Source organism: Corvus kubaryi, unplaced genomic scaffold (assembly GCF_017639235.1).
Source record: "Corvus kubaryi isolate FWS band 111438036 unplaced genomic scaffold, C.kubaryi_AGA036_p1.0 37398, whole genome shotgun sequence".
NCBI lineage: Eukaryota > Metazoa > Chordata > Aves > Passeriformes > Corvidae > Corvus > Corvus kubaryi.
This window is the reverse complement of record NW_024581137.1, coordinates 54,690,352-54,713,174: the sequence shown is the minus strand read 5'-3', so window position 1 is coordinate 54,713,174 and position 22,823 is coordinate 54,690,352. Positions and strand designations below refer to the sequence as shown.

The following is a 22,823-nucleotide window of genomic DNA, read 5'->3' as shown; positions in this document are numbered from 1 at the left end:
AGCAGAGCTGCAATGAAACAGCTTTGTTCCTAATGAGGAAAACGAGCTGGACGGGCGCCCTTCAGTTTATTTTTAAACTGACAGCTCCTCGAGTTCTGCAAACACCCACCGAAATTCGGGAAGTCAAGGCTGGAGGCGATTCTGTTGAAAAGCTTAAACAGATTCAGGGTAAACACGTTGGATCACCCAAAACGCATCCTTGTTATCTCTGCCCGTGGCATTTTCTGTGTTTTCGGAAGGGCTGGGAAGAACCAGTGCTGGGACAGTCACCAAATGGGGCACTCCAGCAGTGATACAGGCCTGTGCTAAACAGGCACTTACATCACCTCAGTGGCTATAGCCAGTTCCCCAGACCCACAAAGTTTGGACAGTCTCCAGGTTTATTTCCAGAACCAGGCCCAACTTGTAAAAATACCAGATTAATTCTAAACCAGTCCAAAATTCAAAAGGAGAAGAGATGACCATAACCAACCTAGTGCTGAAGGTACAAGTCATTCTGCAGAGACAGGCAAATACAGGTGGGGTTGCCACCTTGGATTACCTGGGTTGGAAAAGAAAAGACATAGGCTCTTTTATGCCAATTTTTATTTGCACATGCCTCTCTGAGCAGGCCTAGCTGGTTCATCCCTCCTGGATGCTGGCAATAAATTGGCCAGTGTAGGTTCACTGACTGTAACACCACAAAACCCTTCTCTAAAGAAAGGGAGAAAAAAAATCAGGGCAAGGAACTTTTGAGGTTTCTCCTTACAAAGGAGCAGGACGTGGAAGGGGAAGAGCTCACACAGCTCTGGCCTCACTGCAGGAAACCTTTCAAAACACAGGTTTCACTTTCAGCACAGCCCCAAATGCTGCACCGAGCTGGGATGTAGCACACGCTGCCTGGTTGTGCTGAGCATCACAGATTTCACAGACAAACAAGTTTTGAAAAACAGCTTGTGGCTGGAAGATGTCAGAACACTTGTCTAAAGCTCCAGAGAGAGAAGAAAATAAAAAAAAAATAAAAAAAAAAAAAAAAAAAAAGAGCCACAACCCTGCTGCATCCTTTTCTTCTACATCAACAACAAGGCTAATGTGCCATGGCCCGATGCCAGCAGAAGGACGCCAGCTGCCCCACACTGCTCTGCTCCTGAGAAGAGCCACAAACACACTGACTGCAACAGGGAAATGAAAACCCACTTCATTACTTAATTTGATAACATTTTTCTTCAGTATAAAGCACATTAACCTCTTGCCTCCCTCAAGGAAAGCAAGACCTTTAGCTAGCAAGCGTTTGGAAGATGGATAAATTAATATTTATCAGTCTGAGAAGTTGATTACAGTTTAATTTTTCAGACTTCCCTTGTCTTGCTGATATTTTTGACCCACAGCTCAAGCTGAATTCATCACTGCTATCAGCAACAAATACTTTTTTTCTTTTAAAGAAAAAAAAAAAAAAAAAGAGTGGGCAGTGCCCAAAGTACTAGGAAATCTCAAGGGATGCAAAGCACTTCCTAAATGCTGGAGCAGGCTGTGATTTCTAACACCCATGGAAGTCTGGTTTGGAGCAACTGGTTTAAGATTACACAGGGAGCCTGGGGCACTGCCAAGAGCTGGAGCAGAACCTCATGTGAGTCTGCACCCAGACTCAAATGAACAATCAGGGGGAATGCAGGACCAGCACCTTCTCTGTCAGGAACTCAACACAGTGTGCAAATGTCGAGGTGGAAGAGGTGTGGGTGGTAGAGGCTGCTGGGCTCTACTCACTTCTGCAATTTTGTGAGGAATGTGACTCCCTCTTGCACAAGCCAGGTGTATTATTTACTGTCCCTCCCATCAGGTGTCACATGAGGTCAAGGGCAGCCCTGTTCTCCTTCAACCAAGAGGTCCTTACTGGATGTAGGAGAACAAGCTGTGACATCCAAAGGCCTGTGTTAAAATACAGTGCAGCAGAGCAGTAAGGCCAGTCACAGGCACCAGCCTTAAACCCTGAGCTCTGGCAGAGCACTTAAACAACATTTTCATCAGCACTGTGAGATTTTAGGCAGGTAATGGAGCAAGCAAGGGAAACTGAGGCACAAAGGCAGGAGGGGCTTTGGATAAGGGTATGAAGAGAGAGCCCAGCCTAGGGAGGAGAAGGCTCCATGGAGACCTTATTGCAGCATTTCAATGTATAAAAGGGGCTTTATAAGATGGAGAGAGACTTTTTACCTGGTCCAGTAGTGACTGGATGAGGGCAACAGTTTTCAACAGCAAGAGGCTAGACTGAGGTTGGATATAAGGAAGAAATTTTCTGCTCTTGGGTTGATCAGACACTGGAATAGGTTGCCCAGAAAAGCTGTGGATGCCCCATCCCTGGAAGCGTTCAAGGTCGGGTTGGACTGAGCAACCTGGTCTAGTGACAGATGTCCCTGCCCACAGCAGACAGGCTGGATTTTAACAGCTTCCCAGCCCAAACCATTCTGTGATTCACTCTCTGAAGCAGAACAGTGGTAGAGAGAGGCACAGAACTGAGGTGCTCGGCCTCCTGGGCTGTATGTACTGAGCAGCTTTCCCTCTCCGTGTGCGTTTCCGTACGACGCGGGGCACGCAGGAGCCCACGGCCCGGCTGGCGCCTGCAGACCCTGCTGCGACGCAAACAAAACCAGCGACAGCCCTGACAGGAAATACCACAGTCATTCCCTTCATTTCTACAAGAATTTCTTCTCCAAAATACTTGTCCCGGCATTTCCTCCAGCCCTGCTAACAAATGGTATTTTACTCTTTCTTGCCATATTCCTCTGAAAGGAAAAAGCAAATCCACTGCCGTGGCCACAAACCCACTGCCATCTTTCCAGGCTTTCCTTGAGGTATTTTTAGCTCTTTCCTCAAAACTTCTGATTCCACGGAGAAAAGACCACAACTGCCAAGCCTCAGAGAGAGAATTCAATGGGAATTTGAAGACAAAAGGGGCAACTTTGCCTCTTGGCTGGGGACCACATACCCCAGCGGGCTTGGCCAAGCTCCGTCCCTCAGAGCTGGAGCAACAGCCCTGTGTGCTGGTTTAGATTAAGGAAAACGTTGGAAAAGAATGGAAAAAGTGTTTCCAAACGAGGTGAATCATGATCTTATACAGAGATCCCTGAAGAGCTGACTGCTGTTTGTAATAAAAGCACACACAGAGAGCAGGAAAACAAGCTGTTAGTCCTAAAATGGAAGTGGCTCTGGAGGAGCAGAAGGTGCTAAGAACCCTCTCTGCTGAACAGCCAGGGGGTTGCTCAAACTGGAGTTCAAGTCCAAGCTGAGCAATGCCCATGGAGAAGGCTAATGGCAGAGGCAGGTAGGGAGCCAGAGGAGGAGCCAGCCCTGCCAGCCCTTCCATTCCTGTGTCACCAAAACAACTAAAACTGCCACTCTGGAAAATCCCAGACCAGCACAAATTCAAAGATTCCCCCCATCATGTCCTCTCCTCCTCCTAAACTCAGCTGCCATCAGAAACAGCATTCTGTGCAGACCCCACCTCTGTGGCTTGCTTTAAAGCTGCTCCTGTCAAATCCAACCAGAGGACAGCTTTGCCCATGCTGAGACATCACAGGGATGGGGCTTTTGGAGCATTTTTTCAACCCAAATCCACAGTTGCCTCACAAACCAGCTGGGACAAAGCCTCTGACTTCAGCATAAACCCCTCTGTGGTCAGGAAAAGTCATCACAAGGGGCTTCCTATTCCCTTTGGTGCTGGTCCAAGAGGGGCTCATTCCGGCCTTACTCAGATCCACCCACGAGACCCCAGGCACTTATTTTTCCTCAGTTTCCCCCTTGGGTAATACAGGGGCAATGAAATACACTCACTTTTGCGTGCCACAGGGTAATCAGAGGGATAATTTTCACTTCTCTTATTTTCTACTTGCTGGATTAGGAAACACTGAGAAAACCCCGCAGAGCCGTGCAGGCATTAGTGCTCGAGTTACTCCCTTTGTACAAAGCCACAAAGCGGTGGGATTCCTCCTCAGCTCCTGGCACTGGCTAAGAGGAATCAGCACCACAGGGCCAGGCTGGGGGGACTCCTACACTTCCCCAAGGTGCAGGTTGTTTGCATCAGCCCTGTGCTCGCCCCTGCCCTCAGCAGCAGGACGTTCCTTACACGCCAGACAGCTGGAGCGCAGCCCCAGACCGCAAGAGGAGATGACTAATCCACGTCATTGGGAATTATCTGCACAGAACCCCCACGCACACCGGGTTATTCAGCAATCAGACAGAAAGGAGTTTGTCTGGCATTGCCCCCTTCTCATTTCAGGGGTGGAAAGCACGATATATCCCAGTCCCCCTGGATTCTTGCAGCTTGCTTTCCTCTGAAAGCAAGTCCAGCACCTGAGCAGCTCAGAGGGCAGTGGACAGATGATGTCTAGAAGGGTCACTGCTGCCTGTTACAGACATTTCTGTTTCAGACAGCAGCAGAAATCACAGGCTTCAAAATGTTTATCTAAAACCACCCACCTGACAGGGAATAGCTTTTATCCAGCTGGATTTCTCATTGGTATCACCCTCTTCGCATCCAAGTCAGCTCCACACGCAGACATGGGAAAGCCTCTTAAGTCCTTGGGACTTCCCTGCCTTTGCCATCTCCAGCGAAGGCTCTCCCAGTCAGTGCTGCTCCCCAGGTGGGGAAACCCCTGCAGATTCCCATCTTCCCCCATCCACATCATATTCCCCAAATACAAAACAGGTGATAAAGCCTAACTCCTTTTTCAGGCTGCTCAAAGACCCACAGAGAGCCCTACAAAATGAGCTGTATTTTACCAGAGTTATGAGCAAGCCTTGTCTTGCATCCAGCTTGCCAAATAGAAGAGAGTCCAGAGGTAATTTACTAGAAGAACAACTTTTTAGGACAGTCTGACATTTGATGTAAGTGGAGAAACATTTCTTACAAATATTTAATTGCCGTGGGAGAACTTGCCATCATGATTAAGGTGGCAGAGGAGTTGCTGGCTGTCATCGGCTGTGACAGAGGCCCACTGACAACCAGCTTCATGCTGCCAGTTGCCAAGTGCTATTTATAGAAATGAATGTATGTGCACAGAAATAGATACAAAATAAATGCTAATTTAATTGCTCTTTTCTCCCTCCATCCTTTTGTTCAGGATTTCTTAATTATTTGGGGTTTCCATTCTTATTCTTTAATGCAGATCTTCATTCTTCTGTTTCCTCCATCCCCTCTTAAGAGACATTTTTATAAACAAACTCCTTTGTTCAGTCCAAGAGATAGCCTGAAAGGACTCCTTCCAGCCATGCCAGAGGATGCACAAGGAATCATAGAGTGATTAAAGGCATAACAGAGGAATACCAGTGCAGAAGTTGCTCTAGGAGCACTGTCAGAATGATCCCTCTGTTCCCAAAGAACGGCTCTGCTTTAACATGGGGAAGGAAAAGGGTGTCCATGTGTGCCCCTATAATTCCCACAAGGCAGAGAGGCAGGACGATGTAGTGGCTGCCACACCTGACCAGGACTCAAGAGACTCCAGCTCAGCCATCACATCTGCTGCCAGCTGCCTGGGCAATTCAAGGGAGGAAAATCATCCACACTGTGCTGTTCTCATTTCCAGCTTGTTCTGCCATGAGGCACCGCACATCCAGAAATCCAACCTTCACCCTAAACTCGTTTGTGAGGGAAGAAAACTAAGAAAAGAAGGATTTTCATGAAATTTGCCAAAGGATGTTCATTTCTTAAGATGATCTGAAGCAAAACTATCGATATTTTGGGAAAGAAATATTTTGGAGCACACACCACCACAGGCTGTTTTCTTGTGTGGCCCAGGCCTACCAGGAATACAATCTGGCAGGATTCAAACTTCAGCTTGTGTCCAGAGAGCACTAAGGAAGCCCTCCAGGAGACAGGAATGAGATAGCACTTCAGTTGTGTTTCTCTGTGTACCAAAACACTGCAGCAAGCCACAGAGAACTGGCTAGCTAGCCAACACATTCTTGTTTAACTCTGTCTTTCAGTGGAAATTTGGAACACTGACTAAAGGATTCCCATGCCTCAGAAAAAACATTTTTCCACAGAAAAAGAAATATTATTTTATTAATCTAACAACTGAACTCCCAGACCCAAGTAGCTCAACGTGAGCAGGTTGCTGCAGGGCCTCATGAGAGGCACCAACAATGAGATAACCAAGAGGACATTTTATCACCAAAATCCCCCTGTGCCTCACTCCCCCTCCAAGAAGGGAAACTGCAGGGCATCCCTCAGCCCAACCAGCCAACCTAACCACAGGGAAAAATAAAAAATAAAAAGGGAAAACCAAGTGCCAAAGGAACAACAAATCACCAGCACAATGACAGCATTTCCAAAGCAATCTCTCCCCCACATCAATTTCTGCCCTAAAAAACAAGGAAACAAAACTCCTAAAAGTGACCCAAACAAGCTGATTAAACTGAGCTGCAAACACGAACCAAGTCCCCACTAATTCCACCTCCTCTGGCCACTCCCCACGTCCCAAACTTGCCTCCCGCCATCCCGCGAGCCAGACGTGTTCCAGCCAGTCCAATTTAGTGAGGCAACAATTCAACATCCTCCAACGCCCTTCATCTCCTGGGGCCTGCTGGTCTGAACCCTCAGCTCCGGATGCGCGAGGAGAGCGGGATCCTGACCATCCACATCTCCTCCATCAGAGAGCTCTGAGCAACCCTGAGCATGCAGCTACGGCTGCTCCACTTACGGGTAAAAAGAAAAATCATGAAGGGGGAAGTGTTCCTCCAAGCATCAACGCTGTGATAAGAAGGAAAGTCTGATTCCTGCTATAATAAAAATCAAACTCAAGTGGCAGCCAACTATTCTAAAGCTGATACCAGAGCACGGCGTAACTCCACCAGTGATTTATAAATGAAGATGCAGAGTGGATGGGCTGTGGGTAGGGACTTGATTGCAAGATGTCAACTTTATGCAGATAAGAACTCAGTCAATGAGACCCACCACTTTCCTTATTTTTGACTAATTATCTGGTTAACTGTGTATGTGCTGCATTAACAGCCCAGGTCTCAAAAACAGCAGTAGGGATTTTCCCCCATTGCGCAAAACAAATGTGTAATTTAAGAGGAGCCTGAAAAGTTTTGCTACCCTGAAAGCAACCCGAGCTGGCTCAGCACGGTCCCCACCCACCACCACACACAAGATGCTGCCCTCGGAGCCATCCAAAGCTGCACAGGGTTTTCTGCTCTGCCTGCAGCTGCAGGGAGCCAGCCCCGAGTTTCTCTGGTCAGTTCTGTAAACATCTTGGACTTATTTCAGCATGAGCTGAACACAAACCCAGTGATTCAACTTGGACAGCTGCTACTGCCAGGACACACTTTGAAACAAGACATGCACACGTGTTTTCGTCTGCATATGGCTGCGAAGTCCAGAGGGATTCGGGAAGGGATTTTTCCTCTCTGCACCCAGACTTCTTTGTAGCACAAGTGCCATTAAAAAACGCATGACGACAGTAAATGACAATTTGTTTTCTTCCATGCTAGGCATCGAGCAATTGCAGAGTTGACTGCAAGCTCATCCTAAACCAGAGCACTAGAGGTGGAATTCCAAGTGGATTTGCTGCCATACTTCTCCAGTTGTCCTAATCTTTTTCTCCCTTTCTTTCTTGCTATTTTGACAACTGAATTCTTTCTTCACAACTTTTACGTTCGCATAACACTTGTTCCATACACAAGCAGGCTATTAAATCCACTTCAGCTATTGTATTGATGTCAGCAAACAATTTTTGACATTGCTCAAGGGACAACGTTTTTTGCTCACCAAAACAACTCTGAATGTGCAACAGGGCCAAAACCTTTGGGTTTAGGAGCATAAAGAAAAACAGCAGTAATTCATAATTAAACACTTTATATAAGAATGACATTACTCCTCCCCAAAGAGCCTGGGTGTCTACAGCTCAGAATTGGCAGCCTATCTTTCAAATATCTGAAGTAAAATATGCACGTAATAAATATTGTATTTCATTAACGCTGTCAATAGAAAACAATTGACTTATCCAAGTCCTGAAGTTGCACAGCCTGAAACAAGTTCTGCTGCTTTCAGAGCTAAACAACAGTTAGAAGTGCCTTAAGGTAAGAATTGAGATTTAAACCCAGTTTCAGGCTCAGTTGTTGTATTTGTGAATAATTTGGGGCATCACTCTTCTCTGCTTCTCTGTGATATAGGGATGCCTGTAACTTCCTTTCAGCCCTTCAAAAAGAGCTCATGAAGCTCGTAACTTGGTAAAATTATGATATTTCTGATGTGCTGAGCACCTGTTAACTTCAGTTCTAACATTTAAACTCTGCTCTGCCAGCATGGCAAGCACCAAGCCCACCTCTTTGGTCTGCTGGAGTTTGGGGTGGACTAAAGAAGCAATGCCTTACCTGTTTGTTGGAGTGGACACTGTTTTTATTCCTGTTGTTGTCCAGCAGCCCCCCACATTTGCCCAACGCTGCCAAATCCTTCATAATAGAGTGCAGAGCTTCTTCTTCATCTGCAAAAGAAGAGACGACTGAAGTGTGGAAGACAACCCTGCCCTCGGATGTGCAGAGTGAAAATATAGCACTGCAAATATAAACTTTCAGCACAAATGGATCAAAAGACACAATGTCAAGCCTTCCTATTAAGAGAGGCATTCCAAGACCACACCAGAGTCTCTTCTAGCCCATCCTGTCTTAAAAAATACAGGTTCCTACATCACAGACAAATAATGAGATCTCATTGCCCCCACCTGAAAGTGCTTGCAAGAAAGCTGGAGAGGGACTCTTGATAAGGGCATGCAGTGATAGGACACAAGGAAATGCCTTTTAATTGAAAGAGGGCAGGTTTAGATTGGATATTAGGAAGAAATTTTCCTCTGTGAGGGTGGTGAGGCCCTGATTGTCTAGAGAAGCTGTGGCTGCCCTATCCCTGGAAGTGTCCAAGGCCAGGTTGGATGGGGTTTGGGGCAACCTGGAATAGTGGAAGGTGCCCCTGCCCATGGCAGGGATCACTGCCCATGGCAGTGGATCCACTTTGTGAGGTGAAAGTTGATGCTCTACAGGACAGAAACCTTTCAGAACCTGGCAAGCTCACAGCAGCAGGTGAGGGAGCACAACACAGTTCTTCATCTCTGCCTTTCCTCTTCCTTCATTAAAGGTGGACAAGACCCACAACTGACTTGCAAAACCAGAGGCAGTGAGAAACCAGGGGAGAGGCCAAGGAATCCATGAAAAGAGAGAAACTCAGCAATGCTGCATAGAAGACACTGGAAGCCTGCATGGGATTTCTGATTCTGCAGTAATGGGAGAACTTTGAGGGACCCATTGGATCTGAAACCAATCTCCTTCTTTTCAACACTTTGGCATCTGTGGCCTCTAAAGCAGCTATAAAGGATTACACTGGAAAATACCAACTGCAAGAACTAAGAACCCTGTCAAGACTTAGGGCAGGGCACGCTCGTTAGTGAAAACCCACTGCACACTCCATGTTTGTGGTACAGTCAAGGCAAGTGGGAGGCACATGCAGCTATTACTGTAAAAAATACGAATACAGCTACAAATCTTGTCTGAAAATTAGTGTCTCCAGGGACAGAAACACCCCTACGCCAGGCCAGCCTGCAGATTTAACTCAAAGTCCACAAATATGTGAAAAATTACAAAAACTGTATGAAATCAGACAGGACTGGGCCCAAATACTGAGGATCTTTCCCCAAGGAGGTGTATGTCCTGGATCCTCGTGCTCAGAGACAACATCCTCTCCTCTTTTTCTGCTCCTCCTGCTGGGTTCTATCAAGATTGAAGCTATGAAAAAAAACCCAAATACATGAGAAAAAGACTCCTCGTGCGTGCTGTGCTCCCAGAGCACATTAAAGAAATAAGGGGAAAAATTGGGGGAAAAGGCTTAAAATCCAGTCTCACATTTCAGAGCTCAGAAATGATCTCCAATGCCTACACCAAACTATCTGGATAAAGCCTACATTTTCCTGTAGGCAATGTGTGTATACATATTTAATATATAAACATATATCTGTACATCCATATTAGATATCTAATTGGCAAAATAATGTAATTCATACCAAAGTACATTAAAATGTAATCCCTTTTGCCTTCCACATCTCCCTACTTTCTAAAAGCACGGGTGTGTTTTTCCAGAGGGGTGGCAGGGAGCACAGCCTGAAATGCTACAGGAAAAAACTCAAGACAATTTTCAGTTCTAGTTCAGGAAAAAAAAAAAAAACAACAACAAAAAAGAAACACATCAAAAATGTCCCCACAGTTTGGGTTTGGGGTGTTTTTCTTTTGTTGTTGTTGGTTTGTTTTGGTTTGTTTTTTTTTAAAGGACCTCTGGGACAACCATAGTTTTCCACTGAGATTTTGTAGTAGGAAACTACCCAACACAAAAAAAGAAGGAAAAAAAGCTTTTTTTTTTTTTTTTTTTCTGTGCAGGGGGAAGGGAACAGGGGGAGGGACGAGCTAAAACAAACCCACAAAAACAAAACCCCCTTACGCCGCCCTCCAGGAATTTTCCACCAAAGCTCTAATCTCTACAGTGCCCCTCACCCCTTTCTTTTTTTTCCAGCGAGTGACAACAAAAGTTTCCTGAACTGCCTGACACAAAACACAATCTGTAATGTCACGGGCCAACAGGGCCAGCAGGCAGAGGCAGAGCCTGGCTTTGGTAGCAAAACCACCCAATTCACCACCCCTCTCCCATCTCCAAACCTCCCTGGCCATGGCCAGCAGCATCTTCCAGGAGAGGAATCTCTGGTAAACCATCACCAGTGCCCTGGTTTATATGACATTGTCTTCCTCCTCTATCTACACAACAATTTTGCCAAAATTTTTTGTAACAGACTTCCAAGTCCACCAAACACAGGTTTAAAAATTCCTGGTGCTGCAAAGCCAGTTCATGGTAAGTCACATTTCTTAGGAAGTCAGGCTACAAATCTCTGCCAGAAGTGACTTTTTGCATCTCTCCAAATATAGCAAAGCAAGGAGAACCCACTCACTTTCAGTAACTGCTTAAATTCAGCCAGTTTCCAGAAATACCCAACCATCAACTTAATTGGCCCAGAATCAGTGGTGTAAAACTGAGCTCCAGTTGTCCTGAATAGGTACGGAAGGAAAAAAAAAGAAAAAGCTACTTCTTGTATTTGACTGTCAAATCAGCATTCTCATTCCTCTATCTACTAAAAAAACTGATGCAAAAGAGCATTCTAAAAAGCTTTTGAGGATTTTTAACTACAAAACATGAGTGTTTGTTGTCAAAAAACTAAAATACTAAATGACACAACTGCTACAAAATAAGATAACTTCTTCCTATACAAGCAGGAAAGGTTGTTTTCTGCTGCCAGAGGGTGAAAGATGACTTAAGCACAAGCAGAAATACAGTATTTCCTTGAACTAACATATTTCTATGTGCTTAAGTATTTTTCAACTGCTTTTAACAGTGTGTTTTTACTCTAAGAGAACTGCAATTTCAGAGAGGCAATGACCAAAGCTGTTCAAAACAAAACCCCCCACACCAGGCTCTGAAGCAACTTCTGAGCAGCAGCAGCACAATTTGCATCATCGGTTGCAAAACCGACACTTCCCAGTCCTCTTCAGGACAGCTTTGCACAGGGACTGATACTTTCCAGACTGAACTCTTGCCCATCCTAATTACTGCTCTTGGGGTCTCCAAGCTGACTCCCAAGAAGGGTGGAGAACTTTGTTCCATGGAAATACGCAGCCAGCTCAGCCAGTGCAGTCAAAATTCAAACAAGCACTGAAGCTAACTGGATAATTAAATCCAAATGCCACTCCCAAGCCTTTCCAGCGAAAGGGGTGTCACAGGCTGCTCCTTCTCTGTTTGGCTTGGTTTGAGCCAGGAGAGGGTGAAGGATGGATGGCTCTACCAGGGACAAAATGCCAATTGTCAGGAATCCCGGGCCCAAGGGACAGGAAATATCCTGTTCTCCTGATCCAGCCCTGGCAGGACCCAAATGTTCTTCAGTCTTGTGAGAAGGCAGCATTGAGGCTGCACAGCAAACACCTCCCCAGGCTTTGCCATGGCTCCAGAACAAAACAGCTGCGAGTTGCACAACACTGATGAAGTATCCTCGGAGCTCAGATGGACTTGGGAGCCTCCTGGAAATCTTTGTGCAACGTGAGCAGGTTCCTGCTCCTGAAGGACCTCCTGGCCCAGCTCCACTCTGGCATCGTTTTGTACAAATTCACTGAAGGTACTGTGGGTTGACAGGATGAATTGTACAGCAAATCCCACTTGCTCTCCAACACAACATGTAAACAGGATTATTTCTACCATGGAAGATCACGACAGAGAAAAGCTGATTACAGAGACAGCAAAAATGAAACATAAAAATAAATCACGTTTAGTACTGTCCCTCTGTCCCCAGTGTCTCTTCTTCCATCCTCAGCTCTGTCTTTATTTTCAGCTATTTCCCTTAGTAGGAAACTCATTTCTTTCTTCTCTACTTTCCACCAACACATTTAATTTTGTGCTTTTTAAATCAGCTTCCTGTGGCAAATCTTGTTTGATCACACTGCCAGCCCACCCAACCAAGGACCACTTCCAACCAAAAATAATAGATGTTTCAAAAGATATTAATTTCCCAGAGGTTTTGGGGTGGGGGGATATATCCATAGCAACATAGAAGAGAGGAACACACAGGAGCAGAAAGCCAAGAGTACTCCCAGGAAGCAATGACCAGTGGAGCTCCAGTAGACAGGGTTTATATTTTTATTAAAATACACTCATCCGTTTTGGCAGGATCTTACATCAAACCCAGAATGCCTCCTTCTCTCATCAGGTTTTCAGTTCTGCAAGATGTTAAGATTCACAAGTCCCAGGCACTACCAGTACGAATCTGAGGCATCAAAATCAACCAGGGAGTGAAATCAAAAAGCCAGCAGATGACACATCTCTCTGCCCTTCAGAGACATGCTTCCGGCGTTGCTACATGGCCTTAGGTTCCAGTCTGCATGAGGGAGAGAGGAACCTGGACTTTCAGTCTTAGTACAGCAAGGTCACTGCTCAAAAAGAGAGAAAAAAAAAATTTAAAAGGGAGAAATAGAAAGCCTGAAGGTCAACATGGACCACCCAAAACAATTCAAGAGTCAGGAAAAAAAGCAAATGAAGAAGGGACAAAGGAATAATTTAGCTGTGTTCAGATGGTCTAGACACTGCTGTTATTGTTGGCTTCACTAATAGGTCATTGCTAAGAGGCAGCTTACGGTAGTTTCATGAAGCTGCTTCCATCAACACTGCAAAAAAAAAAAAAAAGCAGCAGCAGCTGGATGAAGCCCACAGGAAAGCCTGCAGAAGTAAAGCAGAGTCCTGTAAAACATGGTGAGTTCTGATTTGGGCCTCTCACACACACACCAGGCAGAACCAGGGCTGAGAAGAGTCTGGGAAAAGTCCTGGGCGTTGCAGGAGGGAAGACTATTGTCCTGTGAGTCATTCCTGAGCGAGGCTGGAGCGTGCAGCTCCAAGGCCCTGCCTGCACTTGGATCCACAGAAAAACCACAGATGTGACCACTTGTGGTCACTGAAGATCCCACTGTGCTTTTCACAGCCCTGATGCTTGATAGTGCATCTGCCTGTGTAAACTCCAGCAGCACCCTCCACCGCCAGCATCCACCTCTCCAGGAGGTGATGCAGCCACTGGGGATATCCCCAGGCAGAGGGAAGAGTTCTGTGGAGGCTGAGAGGGGGATGAAGAGAGGATGGGGAGCCACACAGAAACACTGTCACATTCAGTAAAAGCCCTTTCAAAGGCAAGACTTCGAATATATAGTGACAAAAAATACTGAAATGTAATAAAACACAGTGAAAATAAATATGGAGCCACATGATGACGATGACACTGACAATCCTGCCTTTGGTCTGAAGAGACATCAGCCTTTCATTTTCTCTGGGGTTTTTTTTTGAAAGTACACAGTTTTTGGTTTGACTGGTATACAACATTTATCTCTTACCAAAGGCCACCTGAACTGGAAGACAAGACTCACTCCCCTGGCATCACTCAGCACCTGCAAAGGGCAGCCCTGATGGAATTCCTGATGGAGTTTCAGCTACGCTGTCAGGAGGAAAGGAGATGGGCTGGGTTTTATGTCTCATTTGACGGACAGGAATCTGAGACAGACAAAAACTTTGCTCAAGACCACACAAGTCTGCAGCCAGAGCTAAGCACATTAAAAGAGCTTAAATTCAGAGAGGACTTAACTGGATCTGGCCTTCCTGGCTGTATACAAAGGGCACAGCAACTCCTTCAGCAACTTCCACATCCCACATCCCAACCTTGACCTGGAATCACACAAAACAGCCTCTTCAGAAAGCCCTAGCTTGAAGAGCTCTTGCACTTACTGCAGTAACCTCTTTGCAACAAATACCTCAATTCCAGTTTGAGAGTACAGCTTGCTTTGTATTCTACTCATTAGATCTTGGTACCCCTGTATCTTAGAGACCCTTCTGTTAATAGACACTCCCCATCTTCTCCAGGTACTCACAGACTGTGATTTCATCTCCTTTTAACCATTCTTCATTTAAGTAAATGGAAATACATAGCTTCTGCCACTAGAGTGATACTTCGTTCATTCCTAAAGCTCTTTCCAGTGGTTTTTTTTGGTTTGGTTTTTGTTTTTTTTTATCAAGAGAAAACATCAAAGAAGCACATAATGTTCAGTGGCCAAAGCACCTTTTCATGTCTGTTAGCTGTGTGAGCAGGGGGCAACAGCAAACTTGGCCCACATGTTACAGTGCAAGTCCACATCTATCAGACCAGCAGCCACCTGGGTTGCCCACTGCCTTCCCAGAAGGTGTCAGACCAGGCCAGGTCTCTCAGGGAACACAACAACACTCACCCATGTGAGAGCAGGTGTCAAAGAACTTGCTTGTGAAGATACATGCTGCCTTTTCTCCAAAAGCCAGAGGGGGGAAAAAGCTTGGAGATGAAGAGAAACCCTGACCTGGGGTTTCTTCAGCACCTGCAAACACCATGAACAGGCAGGTACAGCCACCAGGATTCAAGCCATGCACAAGAAACTGGGGGCAGAGGTACAGCACAGGCTTGATGATCTCAAGGGTCTTTTCCAAACTAAATTATTCTGACTCTTAACAGAAGGGATCAATAGTAAGTAAACACCATCACTGACTGTCCCAGTCAAAACTAGGAAGGACCCCAGTGAGCCAGAGACTCAGAAGCCTGACTTGGACCATGACAAAAGCCCCCAAGCAAGCAAAGAAGGGACCCAGACACTCTGACAGGCAGCAACAAATACTGTTGTGCAACTCATCCCCTTGGAAGGGCTGCCTGTGGATGATCTGTGGCAAACACAGCGCTGCCTGCACCCATCTAGTGAGATCCAGACAAACCTCCACATAAATCCAACCCACATGCACAAACCATTCTGCCACCATCTGGAGCCATGTCCAGAATCTGATAAAGAGAAAAATTATCCAATTACCCTCCTCCAGAGCAGATTGCAGTGCAGCAGACACACCAGTGGAGCACGTTCCCTCTGCAAGTCAGCAAAGGCTCACCAGCAGCTGGATCCTGCTGCCGTTCTCCCTCCTGCAACCCCACCCAAGGGATGCCAAGGTCACCCCTGCGTAGGACTCAAGGGCAGGGCACAGCCCAGCAGGTCAAGCAGAGCAATTATATAGGAGGAAGTGAGGAAAGACCCTCCTGATATGCAGGATTTCTTGCCAAGAGTTTGCTCACTAATGTCTTGAGCTCAGGACACACAAACTCACATAGAAAACCAGTGCTGTGATGTGCTGGGGGTTCTTGTAAGCACACTTCTTCTTATCAAAGAATTATAATGCTAAAGGGTACACCAGGCAGAGGAAATTATTAATCCTTTACCTGACAAATGGATGCTCGACTCTTGCTCTCCACAAATGACATCAGTTTGGATTTTTAATTTCACTTTTACAGTGCAATCAGTAACTGCCTTGTGAAAAGAAACAAAACCAAACCCATCAGAGGCTTTTGACAGCTACAGATGTCCATCACACCAAGTGCCCAACAGAGCATCTGTGGGTTTAGGGCACAGTTACACCATCCCACATGCCCCTTTTCTTGGGGATAAAGATGAGTTCCTGCCTCCTATTCCCCCTCTACCCCTCAGCTGATCCACACAGCTACTGGAAAAATTGCACAGCCAAATTGGAGACGGTGTTTAGATCAAAACGAGCCCTTCCTTTTACATCCCCCTGCAAAAGGGTACAGAAAGCAGAGCTCAGGAATGGGCTTGGAGGGGAGGGCAAGAATCTGTTTTTTAAAAGCTAAACCAGTTATTTTTAAAATTATAAACGTATATCACACATATAACTAAATCAAATCACCAATGACAAGATGCAACCAGTCTCCAAACACTCATGCACACAAACAAGCACACACCTCCAAGGTAATATATACATGCTAAAACTAATTAATTAATGAGGGCATTGAGAAAACAGCAAAAGAGACTAACCTGGCACATAAATCCATGTGTTATGGCAGAACCTATTCGAGAGCCAGGGTGAGATCATGAAGAACTTCAAGTGCCCTCTGAATTTCCTCATGAAAAACCAAAAGAAAAGGCAAAGCTACTGGGACTGCACCTCCATTTAGGAGAGGTGAGAACGATGCCCTTAAAACCCTGAGTGATCAGTCCTGGCAAACACCAAAACCAGAGCATTTGGGATGGCAAGTTTTATCACATGTAAAAGTTTCAGTGGTTAGGCCACAAATCACACAAGAAATTTCTCCTGACGAGTTGTGAAGCACTGTGGCTCAATGCCCATGTTCCCTTGTCCTGAAGGCTTACCAGGGACTTTTGCAATGGAAAAGGACTCAGGATCCAAAAGGTGTTTGGTTTAGCTCAGCAGGGAGGGAAAGCAAGGTTACGTCTGTGGTTCACCACAAGCCTCCACTCCTGAAATAGCCAGCCCTGACAGCACCGCGCGCAGGAAAATTCCACGGGGCCGGAGCCACCGGCACAGCTTTCCCAGGCTCTGCACACCCTGCTCTCCTCCACAGCCCCATCCCTGGGCACACTTGTCACCACAAGTCCCCTGTACATCCCCATATGCTTGGAGAGTGGCAAAGCCCAGCTAAGAAGCCAATTTTCCCCCATCTGACATCCTGGCAGTCATTCTCCTTCCTCCTCTCAGCTCTTCACCTCCAGCAGCTCAAGAGCACAACCCATGGAGGTGCAGCCACCTCACAGACTTCACCCCTTCTTGGCTCACGGAACAAATGTCTGGGTTGAAATTGGGTGGCATTTGGTGGGGTGAAGATTTGCTGAAGAGGACAGAGTTGTGGGAAACAGCTGCTGCCCCTCACATCCAGCCAGTGACTGGGATGCTGGAGCAGGACACAGATCTTTGAGCCCAACCATAAACCTAACACTGCTCATGACAAACCCCTTGTTTCTCGTTTGCTTTTGCAGATTAAAGCCAGTCTAGGAGAGCTGCAAGCAGGGGCTGGCTAGACCCTTATAAAGCAAAACGAACCACATTTAAGAAAATTTTGCACGCCTGCAGCTCTGCTACTCCTCACCACTTCAAAGGTACCAGGTTTCGCTCTCATCCCACAACAAACTTTCACAACTTTTTTACTAACCCTGCCCCTTGCTCCACAAACACTAATTTTCCTCTAACGGATTAACATAATTGAATTAAACTTGGGCCAATTATTCCAGCAGTTTCCCTGCTAAGCTTAAAATTTGCTCCTTCTGAAGAAGGGCTTATGTGCCTAAAAGGCAGCCTGGTTTTTTCCACCTCTATCATTTGGTCTAATAAAAGATATTACCTCTCCCCACAACCTGTACCTCTCTCTTGAGCACACTTGAAAGGAGAAAAATGTTTACCCAGCAAAGAAATGTAACTGGCAAGTTATTTCCCCTGACTGACTCCGTTACCTTTGAAGGTTATTTGAGGGATCATAAAGAACTCATTCTCCCTCCCAGCCCAGCGACTTCCAGTGCTCAAAGCCTCAGCCCAGAGCCCATGAACTCCTGGCCTGTTTTTGCAGCAACGGCTGCAACATCCCAGGTGTGGTGCAGGTCCAGTCCCACATTCCCCAGGTGTCCAAACCCTAAATTTGAGCCCTGGGTACAGCAGGTGCAGTGCCAGGAAAGGGAGAAGGAGACCATGAGCACCTTTTAACTCAGACACCTCTCAAAAATATTAAGACCTGAGCTAGAAAGCCTGATGTATCTTATTAGAATGTAAAGTGCCGCAACTTAAGATGAATTATTTTTTCCTTAATAGTTCTCAGCATACAAAGAGAAAGTTAAGAGCAAGAAAGAAGTGAAGAGTGAAAGCATTGCCTACTGAGGAAGGAGGAAAACACGGCATGGGAGGGCTGAGACATCAGCGCCTGCATCCATGGGATAGGGTCTGTTCTGCCACCTCCAGCTCTAGCAGTTCTCTCTGTTTCAGCAGCCCCCCAAACAACAGTTGATTGAGCTAAATGGCCATGCCATGGCTGCTCAAACTAGCCTTCAGCAAGCTGCCGTGCCTTCTGCCAGCCCAGCCTGCAATCACACACACACTGTCAAGTCAATACTATGAACAACATCGTTCTCCCATCTCCCACACCTCAGATGACCTTTCTGCTGAAGCAAAAGTCACACTTGCTCCAGCAAAGCACTAAAGACCTAAACCTTTGAGTTGTACAGACATACACTGAGCAGAATACATCGGCCTTCCTGGAGTTTTTATCATCAGAAACACACATGCACGCACACAGCTTTTCATAACCACAATTAGGAATATTTAAATCATTTTTAAAACAGAAAAAATAAAAGTTAAGCAGACAAGCTGATGGTTTTTGTACCAACTTCTGCAGATTTTTTAATACTATTACTGCGCTGTCATGTTTAAACATGCTAATTTTTAATACTTATTGGCCATGGTTTTTCCACTGTGTTGCACTGGAGATAAGGACACCTTAAAAAGTGTCACAAGCACTTGTTTGATCAAATTACAAAGAGTCTTGGACCCTTGAGGAGAGTTGCAGATGGAAATGGACTGTAAGCTGAATAGAAAACCCAGTGCCAAGGACTTAGGCTGGTCCCAAGCTGGCCCACGTAGAGATACTGCAACAGCCCCGAGATACAACGGCTGCACAGGGCTGGTCCAAGCACTGCATGACACAGAGACGCCAGAAGTCCCCACTTCCCATCTTGTGGTCTCCATGCAAGGTCATGCAGCTTCCCTAGAACACGTCTAGGAGTGAACAGTCCTGTGCTGAACTCTGAGACACTGAGCAGACTATAAATAAGATCCTGGGAAAAAAAAAGGTAGGGCTGGAACAGACTGTCAGAGATCACCTCATCCTACACATCTCCTCTGTGGTCTTTTCCAGAAGGCAATCAATGATGTAACTGCAAATCCCCTGCACTTCCCTTGAAAACGCTCCCTCACCCCAATGCATGGAGCAAACAAACACCTATGAAAGGAAGAGGGAGAGAAGTGAAACTAACAAACCCTCAAAATTTAGCCCGAATTTCTGTGCGTCAGCAAAGCTATTGCAGCGATTCTTTAACTGACAGGCACCGCTCAGAAACACTGATGGGGATACACAACACTTCACCCATCTCATCCTGACAGCTGAGCCACAGACCAGACTCAGGACCACAACGTGATCCCATCTGGGCACGATCCCATCCTGGCAGATCCAACCCCACACAGGCGTGGATGCTGCTGGTGACGAGCCACAGCAACGACACCTTGGTGAGGGGACGTGCACAGCGCCTTCCACCCCACACAAGTGCAAGCAGAACTCCAAACCTGCACAAGATTCCTATTGATTCAGCTCGCGTTCCCAAAAACACGGCCACAGTGCCTCTCTTTGCTACAAAATTCCCACAACGAATGCTGCCCTGGTGCACCCATATTATATTTGCAGCTGGCAGGCTGAAGGCATCTTGAGCAGCTTCTATCAACCACTCTGTACAAGAAGCCACCAAACTGACAATCTCCTGAGAACTGGGCTGGAGCCAGTAACTCCTTCCCTGCTGGTGCTCAGGGCAAGTCTGAGCTTTCCTTCTTAAAAAAGCCCACACGCATTGACAAAGCAGTGGCTTTTGCTTTCAAAGTGAAAACTTTTCTAAAAAATTTTGGGGTTAGTCACCAGGGATTTTAAACTGAAATTTGTCACTCTTTATGTTGAAGAAGCAGATCTGGACTTTCTCTTCTCTTCTCTTCCTTTTTTTTTTTTTTTTTTAACCAAGCTTTAAGTTAGTTCTCTCCCCACAAAATCTCTCTTCTAGGTAACAGAGAAAGAGCAAAAAGAACAGACACATAAAGCCAGGATGGGGGAAACACCATTCTTCTCCCTTCTCCGTAGGGGAGAATAAACACTTAAAGTGTGGCAGAGGCCTCACACTTTTCATTTTTTAAATTCAAACCACTACCAAACTCTGAATCACGTTTCTACAAGGCTTTTACTGAGGGTAGGTAGTGACAGGACAAGGGGGAATGGCTTCACTCACAGAGAGAAGGTTTACATTAGATGTTAGGAAGAAATTCTGCCCTGTGAGGGTGGGGAGGCCCTGGCACAGGGTGCCCAGAGAAGCTGCCACAGCTGTGGAAGTGTCCAAGGCCAGGTTGGACGGGGCTTGGAGCAACCTGGGATAGTGGAAGGTGTCCCTGCCCACGGCAGGGGGTGTAACAAGATGGTCTTTAAGGTCCCTTCCAGCCCAAACAGTTCTATGATTCTGTGATTTTCTGTGATTCTACACATCTGCAAGAACAATCCCTAAATTTAGTGATCTTCCCACACATATCTCCTTTTTTTTTTTTTTTTTTCTTTTTTAAAGCATCGTTTCAGCCATCCCTGAAAAGTTTCAGGTGAACTTGTGTAAATGCTGCAAATGTGCAAGTGAAGTGCTCAGCTTCAACCAGGACTCCTCCAAGATCTCCTTTCCTGGGTCACCAGGTCAGGAAGCCATTTAAGCACTTCCAAGTGGTCCCAACTTCTTACATAATGAATTTTCTTTCGGATAAAGTTCTTGTCTAGAGAGGTAAGATCAAAATCATTATGTACCTCCAGAACTACAAATAATTCCCACTTCAATAAAGTTTCCCTCAGCACCACAGAGCATCTGACAAAAAACTATTCCAGCAGAAGAGGAAGAAGGTAGAAGTAATCCAGGCCACCAATTAGAAAAGCAATATATTCTAGCTCTGTTTGAAACAGAAAATTCCTTAGGAGAAAAGATACAGGGAATGAAGATGCTCTGCAGAGAAATACAAGGCACACTTGGGAAGAGACTCCACCTAGAACATGACCCACCAGATCGTACTCAGAAAAAGGTGCCAAAATTGGAGAAATTGTCTTCACTAAACTGCTAAACATAAATTAGAAAGCAACGTAATATTCAGTCAGAGCATCTTAGCAATGTTCCCCAGTCTGTCACCACGCAGGCTGCAGAAAATTGACTGCTCATGGGGAATCCAGTTCTTACCCATCTTTCCATCTACATCAGGCCTCCATTCCACTGGTCCCAGACACTTGTGCCTTATCCTCCTCTCTCAAGCATCCACCCTGTAACAAACACATGCAGAGGTTACAGATTAATTTTGACATGACAACAGGCTCACTGTACAGGACCACTTTTCACAAGGCCTCTCCCCACCATCACCTGGGAAGGAGGAAAGAGGAAAGGAGGAAACCATTTAGGTAGGAATGGAGACCAGGAGTCTGCCCCCCTCTGCACACACCAAAGGTAACACATCACAAACCTGGTACGTTCATGGTTTCAAATTCTTGGAGTAAACAATTTGTACTTCCTTAAGAGCAGAAAATTGTAATGACATGATATTTTTAATGTGTTATTACGTGATTAATGTAACCCTAAAGCAATACCATCTTTAACACTTCACATTCCGCAGCATCCCTGTGGGATAACACTCACTTGGGGAACAGACTGACAGCAGGACATGGGAAAGCAGTCCTGAAGCAAAGCAGAAACCTAAATTTAGGCCTTCCAAACGGCAGTCAAGGTTCCCCAAGGCTGGACCAGATTTCCTCTGACTGCATGGGAACAAAGCTGAGTGCAGGCAGCTCTCAGAAGCAGCGACTGCCCTGTCCATCCCTCACGGGAGGCACGTCCCTAGGAGGCCTCCCAGAGTTTCTGCCTTTAATCTGCCCCAACACCAGCACAGAAGTGGGTTCAGTGACCTTCCATCCTGCATTCAGCCAAACTCCTGCACCCAGTCAGGTTTTTTGGGGTTTTTTGTCCACCAAGAAACTAAAGCAGACCCGAGCCTGCTGGAACCTGTCCTGCTCACTAATGAAAAGCCTCATTTTAGACTGAATGAAGGCAAAACCCACCTAAAGATGGGCACCTTTTAAAGAACACTGTGATAGAAGACATCAAATTCCACTTTAGCTGCCTGATAAGCCCTCAGATTTTTTTGGTCATAAACCTGTGTGATAGCACAAGAAAAGGGAGAAACACCTCAAGAACTTGATCAGACTTGCACAGGGAGTAAGACATTCCTGTCCTGCAGTCACTGCAGGTTGCCCTGAAGTCAATGAGAGCCAGGTGCTCCAGGACACTGACATGGATCCTGGAGTGTTAAACATGATGCATTGGTCAGAAATGATAGGAAAAGGCACTTTGAAACCCCCCCTGCTTGGTCAAATCGATTCAAACACAGCAACAAATCTGAAGAGAATCAGGAATGCTCCCAAGCGTGGATTAAAGTGATTTTCTGCAGCTCTGGTGCCTCAGGGCTGGCGAGCAGAGGGATATTTATCCAACCTATTTTGAGAGAGATGAGCAGGAAGGGAAGGCGATAAGAGAGCGGCAGAGGCGGAGACGTCCATGTGCCCCCGAGAGCGTTGCTCCTTCTGCTGCTGCAGCCTCCTCCCAGG

At 46.1% G+C, this 22,823-nt stretch overlaps 1 protein-coding gene across 4 annotated transcripts in view; it reads right to left on the bottom strand.

Annotated features, from left to right (window-relative positions):
- The window catches only part of LOC121671589 (mitogen-activated protein kinase kinase kinase 3-like), a 75,948-nt gene that overhangs the window by 33,446 nt on the left and 19,679 nt on the right, over nucleotides 1-22,823 (bottom strand). For 3 of the 4 annotated variants that reach the window (XM_042043557.1, XM_042043560.1, XM_042043558.1), the window contains exons 2-4: nucleotides 21,409-21,488; nucleotides 14,172-14,251; nucleotides 8,347-8,456 (exon numbers count right to left, since the gene is read on the bottom strand). In XM_042043557.1, coding sequence (XP_041899491.1) covers nucleotides 8,347-8,456; nucleotides 14,172-14,232 — 171 coding nt within the window. In that variant the 5' untranslated portion in view covers nucleotides 14,233-14,251; nucleotides 21,409-21,488. The remainder of the gene's footprint in view (nucleotides 1-8,346; nucleotides 8,457-14,171; nucleotides 14,252-21,408; nucleotides 21,489-22,823) is intronic. The other variant, XM_042043559.1, reaches the window with a different exon arrangement.